This window comes from Corvus cornix, chromosome 9, assembly GCF_000738735.6.
Source record: "Corvus cornix cornix isolate S_Up_H32 chromosome 9, ASM73873v5, whole genome shotgun sequence".
Classification (NCBI taxonomy): Eukaryota; Metazoa; Chordata; class Aves; order Passeriformes; family Corvidae; genus Corvus; species Corvus cornix.
This window is the reverse complement of record NC_046339.1, coordinates 23,096,494-23,107,648: the sequence shown is the minus strand read 5'-3', so window position 1 is coordinate 23,107,648 and position 11,155 is coordinate 23,096,494. Positions and strand designations below refer to the sequence as shown.

Below are 11,155 nucleotides of genomic sequence, written 5' to 3'. Positions count from 1 at the left end.
CCAACTTTGCTTTCTTGGCAAGCCAGCACCAAACATCTCTGCTCCTAAAGGAGGTGTCAGCCAAGATTTGCTGCTTAAAAGCAAACCCTTGGTGCAGAGAATTTGGAAAGTGCCTCAGAGCTCAAAACCACAATACTTCTTCCTAAAAGCACCATGAAATGTTGAACTTCCATAGGGAAAGCTAAGGAAACAGCAGGAAGCTGAGGGAGGAAGGAGACCCCCTCGGTGCAGCAGTGGGGCAGTGACCACACCACCCCAACTCCAATCCAGAGGCCTCCAGGAGGCAGGAATGCCTCTCCCACGGTCATGAGTGAGCACCCCTGTTTCAGAGGAGGCAATTTCCCAAGCACAGGTACCAGATCCCTGAGATTCCAGGCTCTCCTTAACCACTCATCAGACTCTTTCCCAGCAGTCACACAGCAGATCACACAGGCCCAATGCCTCCGTCCTCTTGGTGCACCAAACTGCAGCTCCCTCCTTCCCATCTGGGGGATTCCGCAGGTGCCATTCCAACAATCCACACCACCAGATCCTTCTGAATGATAGCAGAGTTTATTTTAATATTTTGTACAGCCAGCATTGGTCTCCAGGAATAAGTTATAATCTTACATAAGTGAGTCCACCCAAACCCACCCTTAAGGAATGTTCTCAACTTTCAGCATTTCTGATTTAGAGGGAAATTATTTAGAGGGTAAGATGCAGTCTGAAGAATGGGAATCAATCTGAATTTGTGATTAAAACTCCTCGGAATTCTCAGGGTTTCCTTGCCTCTAACTGGATCATGGGCAATCGCAGAGGTTGCGTCTTTCAGGACTGCACTGAGAATACATTCATCCTGGGGACTATTCATTTTCCTAAACTGGGCAGTTTCCTTTATCCCCAACTCTATGTCCCATGGTTCTGCTCTGCAGACACACTTTACAGTCCAGTACAATCAATGCCTGTAACAGATTTGTCCGGGAGGTACTTGGATGCCCGTCCCACATCCTTTATTTGGCTGTTCTCAGCACCACCAAAAACACCTCCATTGCTCACAGCACATTCTGTCTGATGCAGCAGGAGGAACAGACCTTGAATTGCCTTTCAGCAATGAACACACAAAACAAATAAATACTTTTAAATCCTTTAAATGGTAACAACTTACACAGTTCCAGGGCAGAACCTGGTGATCTACCCGGCCAAAAGCACTCCAAGGCAAAGCCTCACTCACCTCCTTGAGGAACAGGGAGGGGGATGAACAACAGCCCAAGAGGGATTCCTCTTTCTTCCATGCTCAGAGAATTGCCAGTGTCTGATACCAAGCAACTCACATTCTCTAGCACAAAACAAAACAAAAACAAAAAACCCAAGCAAAAAGAGGTTGTATAAATATTTCCTTCTCCCTCTCCAAAAAGCAGCTCTGAAACAGCACAGGCAGCTCTGGGAAACACCAACCAGCACAAAACCAGAGTCACGAGCCAGCCGTAGGGCTCACAGCCTTCCTGCCCTGGGGGTCCCTACAGACCTTCCAGCCTCACAGGAAAGTGGTTTCACCAGGAATTCCCTCCTCACTACACCTGGCAGCTTCCCAGCCTGCCCATGCCAGCACATGGACACGCCTGGGGGGTCTGTACATGGCTTTGAGAAAACCAGTGAAGAGCACAAACACTGAATGTGATCCAGAATCCCCATCAAAGGGCTGGTGAGAGTTTTACTAGTCCTGGGCAGGTGAATGCTGGGGTACTGGGGGATTTGATTCAGTTAAGAAAGGTTCAGGCAAGCCTTAAAGCCTTATAAAGCCACTGAAGCTGAAGGTAAGGTCTGGTTGCAGAAGGCCAATGCTCCTTCCACATCATTTTGAGACATCTCACAACAGTGATGAGCAAGTGTAAGAATGCTTTGAAAAGGTGGTGTTTTTGACGTGGAAAGGAAGGCAAGCTCAGTGCTGTGCTCAGCCTTCCTTCCCCCAGGGGAGCGCAAGTTCTGGTGAAAGGAAACTCGTGGGGAAAACGTTTCTGTTTCCTACAGAGAACAAACCTGTCACTGAAGCCATGGAAACTTTCACAGGAAACAACCCAAAGTAGCACCGCACTCCACAAGAGCATCCCAAAACACATTACAACAGAACTGCACTGACATGAAGGCTGTACCCCTGTCCCAGGTGTGCATTCTGGTGCCAGGGAGGGGGGGATTTTTTCCTTTAAGAAATTCTGTACCCAGTTAGAATAAAGCAAACCCTTTCTTTTAGCTGTTCTTTCGACGTTTTCTTTATATACAACCCTTAAAATACACTTAAAAATAGCTGCACACGTGTTGTATGGTTATACCAGAGAAGGGCAGTTGCACAGCCCGTGCCTCTCAGGACACCAGGAACTGTAAATACCCCCAGCAGCCCTGCTCTGCTCCAGCCCCCACGCTGGCCCCAAGGAGGGAAGGAAGGAACAAGCAGTTTGGAAATGGGAGTCTCTCACAAAACACGCCACGTACAAATCCCAGGGTAATTTCCTCAAGCATTTTTGTATCAAGTCCTTTCTTAAATGTTTGAGGTCACACTGCCATTTTAGCAATAAAATCTGTTGCAACATGCATGTGTCAGCTTCCCACTCAACCAACTGCAGCCCTGAGGATTTTTCTGGCCTGGTAGAAAGAGGAAATGTAACACAATTTCTGAAGTACGGCTGGTCCTCTGTTTCCAAACTCCATGTGGTTCCCTCGATGGCTCTTGGACACACACACACACTTTTTTGTTGTTTTTTTTCCTCTAATACACGTTTCCCTCTAACCAACATGCAGATTTCTCCTCCCAAACATCCACATCTCGACGTGCCAACGAAACAATCCATGTCATCCATCCAGAGGCTTTCCCAGGTAGACCAAAGTCACTTCTGTGTTACCATACACAGCAGACACTGCTGGATACAGGCAAACTTTTGGCAGTCCTCTGAAGGCAACTCCCAAGAACTCATAGCCCCTCTCAAACGCTAATGTTTTGTCTTCCATGTCCAGGATAACTCGAATCCTTTCACCTATCTGGAAACAGAGACAGGAGGGGGAGTAAAAATAATACACAGAAAGAGTCAGCATGTTCAGATGGATGCAAAAATAATGCAAAGTATAATGTAGCAGAGAATTTTAAAGCAAGGCTGTCCTGTGTCTCACAATTGATTGCTCTTAGGATGGGAATTTCTCAATTCCACCATGATCCTGAGTACCTCTGAAGCAGAGTATCCACCTGTATCCAGCACCTATTTATGATAATAAACATGGCCCTTCCCATAGGAACCTCTGAGACTACTGAGAGCAGGCACTACGTGCTGTGTGCTTTGGAAACACTGCAGAGCTTTGGAATCTTTGCAATGGTCTCCAAGTTACCTGAACTCTGTGTTCAGCTGCTGCTGTCGCTGAGCAGCAACTGCTCTGTGAGGAGCATTTTTAAAGACAATGGATTTGGTTAAGAAAGGCAAGTGCCACCTACAAAAAAACCCCAGAACAGACTAATATGCAGGTGCTGTTGCTGACAGAGGTGTTCCCTCACGGAGGCAAAAAGAAATTTCAGTACAAAATGTAAAATGAAAACCCTAAAATATATATATACACACATACACAAGTGAAACCAACATTGACCACAGCAAGAGTTTTGGATCCAGGCAGGCCCGGAGCTCCCTGCATTTATCTAGCACACATTATTTCAGACATCAATGAAAGTCTCAGAGGACAGCCACAGGCACAGCAGGCGCCACACAAACTCCTGACTCTTCTCCAGCCAGCCCCAGCACTGGGAATTTCTTCCAGCCAACACCACCACACACATGTGTTTCCTGTAAGCACATTTTCTACGAGCAGATCACTGCACATGTCTTAATAAACTCCAAAGGATCACTGATTTGACCTTTCACACAAAATTTAGGAATATCAGATACAAGTTACTACACAGATCTTCACCCACAAGTGAAACATAAGCCAGTACAAAGCCACAGCACAGGGGGTAGGACGGGATGATCTTTAAAGTCCCTTCCAACCCATTCTCTGAATATGAGATGGAAATTACAACGATCCAGTTTAAGTTGTAACACGAGCAAATCCAGCAGTGCAAAGGCAGTTGTGTGAGCAGGCAGAACAACAAGACAAGCACTTCTATAAGGACAAAAAGGTAGGGTGGCATCTGCTCTTTAATACCCTGAAGTTATCTGAACATCAGATTCCAAATCCGGGATGTCACCCACGGGAAGGTAGCCAGTGAGCAAAGCAGCAGCTATCAGCACTGCTGCAGGCTTTTGCAGGAAGACTCTCACCTAAGTACTAACTTCAGCTCACCCTGCCAGACAACAAAGGGGTACAAGCCCTCAGACACTCACCTTGCTGTGGGGCAAGTCGCTACTTCAGAAAGCTACACCAGTCTTTTCAGGTTTTATTCCAAAAAGCACCACGATGTCTAAGCAGACACCCACAGTACAGGTTTCACACTCAGTGGTTTGAGATTAAAGTGTGGAAACAACACAGGGTCAGGTGCACTGAACACCAGACAGGTGTAGCCTGCAGAAGCAGTAAACGAAGGGGGAGAAGGTTCACAAGGTGGAATCATTTGCCTTCTGCAGGGAAAGCAAAGAGACCTTTGAGGGTCACTTAGGAGCAATTCAGCAGCCAGCCGGGACAGCGAGGAACAGCCAGCACCCCCCCTAGCCCCGGCACAGCGCCCAGCCCACACCAAGCCCCCTCACCTGGTATTTGGGCGCGTTATTGCACTGGGGGAAGCTGCCGTTCACCTCCCCGTTATGCAGCAAGTTATTGTCCACCAGGTTCCAGCCCCAACTCTGGTCGTCGCTGCCCAGCAGGGCCACGTAGCCCTGGCACTGCATGGCCGCGCGCTTCGTGGCGATGCCGATGACGGCCACGGTGCCCAGCGGGCCCTCCCACCACACCTCCCAGGCGTGCCGGCCCTCGCTGAAGCCGATCTTGGTGCGCGCCCCGTCCGTGCTCTGCGCGATGGGGTTGCGGTGCAGCGTGAAGCCGTTCTTCTTGATGTAGACGTTCCTCGAGCAGTCGTTGGTGCTGAACGCGTGGTGGAAGGCACGGACCTGGGCGAGAGAAGGTGGGTGGGGGAGATGGACGGGGCTTGGAGCAGCCTGGTCTAGTGGGAGGTATCCCTACCCGTGGCAGCTTTAAGGTCCCTTCCAACCCAAGCCATTGTGGTTCTAAGAGATAAAACCCTGTCATGTTTTTCAGCCTCCCGCCCCCTTCGTTTCCAATGGCGGGCGGGCCGGAGGGCTGTGGGGGTGTCCCCAGGCGTCAGGGGAGGCGGTGACGGGGTGTCCCGGCGGGGTGGGGGTGTCCCCGCGGATCGGGGGTCCCGGCCTCACCTTGCCCTTGTAGGTGGGCACGTTGCAGAGGATGTCGGTGCGCAGGGCCTCCTCGGCCAGGCAGCGGGCGGCCAGGCTGCGCCACACCTCGCTGTTCTCGTCGCCGTGCAGGACGCGGTGCCACAGCTTGCAGACCAGCGCGCAGCTCCGCAGCTCCCGCAGCTCCAGGTACGAGAACACCAGCTCCAGCACCCTCCCCGGCAACCGCCAGCCCGGCCCTCCCCACGACGCCGCGGCCGCCCCGGGGCCGGGCCCGGGGCCGGGCCCCGCCGCCATCGCCCCCGCGCTCCCCTCGCCCGCCCGGTGTCGCCGGGGCCGCCCGAGGCCTCACGGCGCGGGGCGCGCGGCGCCGCCATCTCGGCCGCGGGCACCGCCCGCGCGTGCGCGGCGGGCGCGGGGGGCCGGCGAGGCGCGGGGGCGGCGGCGGCGGAGCGGAGCCGAGCGGAGCCCGGGGGAGGCGAGGGGCGCCCAGCGGAGCTGAGGGGAGCTAAGGTGAGAGCTGAGGCCCCCGGGCCTCCCGAACCCCCCCCCCCCCCCGGGACGGCCCCGGCAGCGCCGCGCCCCGCGGGCCGGGCCGGGGGGCGGCCCCAGCACCGGGCCTGCCGGGGCGGGGGGCGGTGGGCGGTGGGAGCCAGCTGCCGCAGGGCCCGGGGGTTGGCAGGGAACGACTCACCTCGGGCCCCCGGGGACCGGCGGCCGCGAATTTGCCCCGACGCGAGCTGCGGGGAAGGTATCGGCCCTCTCTGTAGTGTTACTTAATCGCCAAGACCGAAGTTCCTCTGGTGGAATGAATGGGCTCTGGCTGCTCTTTAGATCTGGGTCTACAAAAGTCACATGGAAAACATAACATGGTAAAAAAAAAAAAAGAAGAAAGGTAAAAACACCAGAAACAAGCCGTTTATTGCCTAATAGTTAAATAAATTCACGGACCTTAGGACAGCGAAGCGGCTGCAGGGCTGTCACACAAACCCCGTGTGCCTCTCTCCTTTGCCCTGCAGCGTCCCAGTCCCTCCAGCACTTCTGTGCTACCTTTTTTCGCCCCTCACTTAATTTTCTGCTGATGTGCTTCCCTAAGCAGTGCTGTGACGCAGGCAGCTGTGGGCAGTCACGCCTGGGAAGGTTAAGCTTGGTGAGCGCCATGGGTGTGCTCTGAGAGCCAATTAAATGTGTTGCAACCTGTTTTAAATTAGTAATTCTTCTTTAAAAGAGACTCACTGTATCATTTAGGTTGGAAAAGACTGGCCAGCGCTGTGGTTGTGCCTGGTGTCTTTGCTGTTTGAGCGAAAGCTCCACTTGGGTACTGAGCTGTCCTGAGGTGCCTGTTTTAACTGGACACTGGAGTTTCAAGTAGTTTGCAGGATGCTCTTGTTCCTTGCTAAGTTTCTGCTGTAATGAGACCAACAACCACCTCAGTTCAGGAGTTGTTTTTGTTCGTTTCAGGGGTGTCCCTGAAGCATGGCAGTCAAGTGGAGTGGTGGACATTCCTCCTCTGTACTGTGCCTGAACGTGAGCGCAGAAGGGCTGGTGGCCTCCGGCGCGGAGCGGGGCGAGCTGGCGCTCTGGGATGGGGGAAGCTCGCCGGTGGCTCAGCTGCGGCTCCCGCAGGCGGAGGACGTGACCTCGGTGGTGTTCTCCGCCCGGCGCCCCAGCACGCTGTACACATCCCACGGAGAAACCATCAGCGTGCTGGATGTCCGCTCCCTCCAGGAGCCCCTGGAGCGCTTCCACGTGAACAAGGAGGAGATCAACTGCCTCTCAGTGAACGACACCGACAGCTTCCTGGCCGCGGCAGATGACTCGGGGGCGATAAAGGTTTTGGACTTGGAAAGCAAGAAAGTCAGCCGGTCCTTGAGGCACTCCAACATCTGCTCGTCTGTTGCCTTCCGACCTCAGCGGCCTCAAAGCCTGGTTTCCTGTGGACTGGACATGCAGGTGATTTGCATACATATGCATAGCTATTAATGAAGTGAAACGGTAATTACCCACCTGTGTAGTGAGGTGCCCACAGACTTTCACCGAGTGTGAAGGTGCTCAGCCTGCAGTCACCGGAAAGCTCCCTCACTATACCGAAGTAGTTTTGGCCCGAAAACTAAGTGTTGAGGCTGTTGGTGCCATGTTCTACTGAGCAGCTTCTGCCCCTGTTTTTATCTTCCTTAACATTTATAATTCAAAAGTGAGCAGGGTGGGGGGAAATCAGAACATGCTGCAGAGCTCACTCGTGCCATATTAGCTCTTTGTTGGACTGAGCAAAACCAGCAGCTGTCCCTAGGGATCAGTTGTGGCTGCAGACGAGATGCAAAGGATGGTGAGGACAAGGCACAGTGCTCGAGGCAGGCAGGTAGGGCAGTATCTTTCCAAATGGAATGTATCACTGTGAGGACAAGTGATTTGTATAATTTATCCTTTGTTCTGTTGATATCTTGGAAGCATGAAATGTTCTTTGCCTTTTACACTTCTCTATCCTCATCAAGAGGAAACTTTGTCTTTTGTGTTCTGAGAAGAACCATGCTGGGAGTTAAGTCCAGAGCTGGCCACCCAGAACAGATATTTTTCAGTAATTTCTTTCCCGTGGTTGAGGTCTGACCACATTCCTGGTTTAGCCTGATTTGAAAACTGTCACTTCTCGAAGGTTTCTGTGGTTCGTGTGACAGCGTTGAGCAGTTTCATCCTGTGTTCTTGAAACCAAAGTACATCTCACACCCATTAGAGCAAATACACGCTGATATTTAGTATAAACTGTATTTTTCTGTGTTAAAGCCATGATAATAGAGCCTTTCTGGGAGGAGTAAACACTCAGTGCCTCAGCTAGCTTAATTCTGGTCCCTAAAATGCAGATACACAAGCTTGTGGCTGTAAACTTCTTATCAGAATTGGAAATGTTTATGTACAGCTAAGTACAAGTGAGATGATTATTTTTTGTGACTTTTTAGTATTAGTTTCATTTATTGTAGCTCAGCAAGTTGGTTTTTAGGTGAAAGTCAGTATCCCAAAACGGGATTTCGTTAGTGTATTTTTGTACAGTGAAAAGAGCATCATTCTGCATTGAGGCTGCGTTTAAGATACATCATTTCCCTAAGGGGAGCTTAGCTGCAGAACTCTGAAGCCCTGTGCTGCACCATGCCTTTGGACAAGAGATGAGCTCTACGAGCATCAGGGCTTGTCAAGCCCTCTGGGAAGCCGTGGCTGAGGAGAATTGAAATTTAGGTTGCTGGAGTTCTTTCAGGAGTTCTGATGAAGCAGGGAAAATGCCATGAGGACAGAAAATACTTAGTTTGCAGAAAACTTGTCAGCAGTTGATGGATTCATCAGGCTCTTGTGTCTGTGATGAAAACAGGAGTATTTTCTGTAAGCATAACCCAGCCCCTCTGATTTACAGTAAATCACAGTTGTCGTGGAAGTAGTTTTAGTGCAGCAGCAACAGCAGACACTGAAACAGGAAAGTGACAGAAAATGTATTTCAGATGTCTTATTGTGATTTGGATTCCAGAAATGCAGTGCCAGGCTCTTTTGTGAACTAAATTTAAAGACTCCTGTACTTCTTATTGGTGATTGCTACTGAAGGAATATTTTTATTAATAACAAATTGAAGCTTAGCTTTGTTAAGTTAACAGTACACCAGTGTTGCATTAGACTGACTTGTGCTTTTTGATCTGTTTGCCTTGGGAATGCTCATTGTCAATTCAGATCCAACAAAAGTCTTGAGAGAATTATTTTTAATTGGTATAAATCTGTAATGCTTGAACTGCTGTACGAGAGACACAGGATTCTTCACTAGGGGCTTGGAGGTGGGCTGGCATGCCCTACTCCATAGCACAAACCAGATCTACTCATTGGATATAAAAATAAATACAAATATGCCTGTTTAAAAACAACAGCCTCAACTACTGTTTGACTTTTGCTGTCCCGTTTTTCAGACACGTTCTTGGAAGTGACTATTTTAGGCCAAGTAGCAGAGACAGAAATCCAGAATGATAATGATCTCTATTCACTCCTAGCATTTCCGTGTCCCTCCTTCTAAAAAATTGATGTGCAGTACATCATGATTATTACTGCTGAGATGAAGGCAAAAGCTTTTAGAGCAGTGTTTGCATCCCTTTCGTGGTCTAAAGGTCTGAGTCATTGACTGCGGAGTATGGTGGTTGGGGTTTGGAAAGCAGGCCAGAAAGATTTGCTACATTTATTAGGGCAAGTTTAACCTCACCACACACCTTACACCTCTTGGAGTCGTGCACAGCCTTTGCTCTGCTAGGGCAAGAAGTGTGGCTGTCTATTTTTAGTACTAAAGGTCTGATTTTATGTAAAACACAGAAATTATTGATTCATCCTGTGTTTTTTTTCCAGGTGATGCTGTGGAACCTGCAGAAAGCTCGCCCCTTGTGGACCACAAACCTGCAGGAGTGTGACATGGAGGAAGAGAGCCCGCAGTCAGCCGGGCAGCTCTTCAACCCGCCGCTCGCACATTCCCTGTCCGTCGCCTCCTGCGGCAACATCTTCGGCTGCGGAGCTCAAGACGGTAAAGTCAGAATATTCCGAGTCACTGGTGTCAGGTTTGAACGTGAGCTGGACTTCCAGGCTCACAGCTTGGGAGTCTCACAGGTGCTCTTTATGCCAGAGGCATACTGGTTGTTGTCTGGAGGAAACGACGGGAAAGTCTTGCTCTGGGATGTCAGCAGCAGCGTCGGAAAGCAGCAGAAAAGTCCAGCAAAGTCTCTGCACAGGAGAAAGGCCCAAGCAGCTGCTTCCAGCGGAAAAGATGGGAAGCTCAGCAAAGTGGCCTCAAATGAACACCCTGGAGTTGTGCCAAAGCTCACCATTGAGCACGGAGAGAAGGTGAACTGGCTCTCGTGTGCAGAGATCAAAGGCTCCAGGAGAGTGTTGGTTGCTGACCAGACCAGCTCTGTATCAGCCTATCCATTGCCAGAACCTTAAGGCACCCAGGTGTTTACAGAAGTCTGAGGGACAAAACCACTTCTTGGAGCCAGTTGCATCCACTGACAGTGAACTGGACAGTGAACCCCTCTGGGTCCCTGGCAAGGGGAAGGGATTTGCTGTGCACTCGTGATGTCCCTGGCCTTGTGCTGGTTCTTTCTGGCTGTCGTGTTCACAGCCACTGTCTCTTGCAGGGTTGGCAGTTTGCTGCTTGAATTTAAGTGAAACGGGTCTCTCTATTTAGGGGTAACATTAGTTCATGACTAAGCGGACATAATTAAGGGTGGAGGAGGAAATTAGTGCTAAGGAGGCACCCACAATGCTAAGTGAGGCTGCTGAACAGTAGCAGGGCTGTCACTGGCCCAGCTCTATGTGGTTTGGGCTGTTGCAGTACTCACTGTGGCTTTTCCCATGAAGCTGTGTCCCAGCTGGCTTAAACTGGTCATAGCAGAATCTGGTTTTCATCACTCTGTCAGCAGCTGCATAGACTAGAGATGCATCAATTAACAAGTAATCAAATGAGTTTCCCTGTGGTTGCCAACTGTATTGTTTCACTGCAGCCAAGGAAGGAGCAGGGGAACTGTTACACCTGTTTGCTGGGTCAGTTGTCAGTTGTGTATCCCAGGGAAAAAGAACTATTACACGTGTCTTAATAAATGCTTTCTCTCTCGCTGCTCCGTTGTCCTTAGACTCGCTCTAATAGTGCCAAACTCACACAAAACTGTGTCAAAAAGTGCAATGTACCCCTATCACAGGGGGAATACGAAGGGCTGAAGGCACAGCTTCTCCTTACCCAAATATACTTCCTGTCTTCCCAAAGCTATGAAACACAGTGAGCAGAACTTGGCTTGCTAGAAGCTTCCCTTCACTTGCAGACTGAAGGTAGGAAG

The 11,155-nt window shown here is 50.4% G+C and overlaps 2 protein-coding genes across 4 annotated transcripts; one reads left to right on the top strand and one right to left on the bottom strand.

Annotated features, from left to right (window-relative positions):
• Positions 1-530: 530 nt before the first annotated feature.
• Positions 531-5,712, bottom strand: FBXO45 (F-box protein 45). The gene is made up of 3 exons (XM_039556920.1): positions 5,337-5,712; positions 4,698-5,054; positions 531-3,009 (listed from the first exon to the last, which is right to left on the bottom strand). Exons 1-3 carry the CDS (start codon positions 5,610-5,612, stop codon positions 2,824-2,826), a joined length of 819 nt encoding a protein of 272 aa, XP_039412854.1. The 5' UTR covers positions 5,613-5,712; the 3' UTR covers positions 531-2,823.
• Positions 4,982-10,939, top strand: WDR53 (WD repeat domain 53). 3 transcript variants are annotated; one of them, XM_010411171.3, is made up of 3 exons: positions 4,982-5,068; positions 6,777-7,268; positions 9,678-10,939. In XM_010411171.3, exons 2-3 carry the CDS (start codon positions 6,792-6,794, stop codon positions 10,263-10,265), a joined length of 1,065 nt encoding a protein of 354 aa, XP_010409473.1. In that variant the 5' UTR covers positions 4,982-5,068; positions 6,777-6,791; the 3' UTR covers positions 10,266-10,939. The 3 variants fall into 3 exon arrangements, with proteins under 3 accessions (XP_010409473.1, XP_039412853.1, XP_039412852.1); XM_039556919.1 differs by lacking the exon at positions 4,982-5,068 and adding an exon at positions 5,341-5,504; XM_039556918.1 differs by lacking the exon at positions 4,982-5,068 and adding an exon at positions 5,764-5,828.
• Positions 10,940-11,155: the final 216 nt, after the last annotated feature.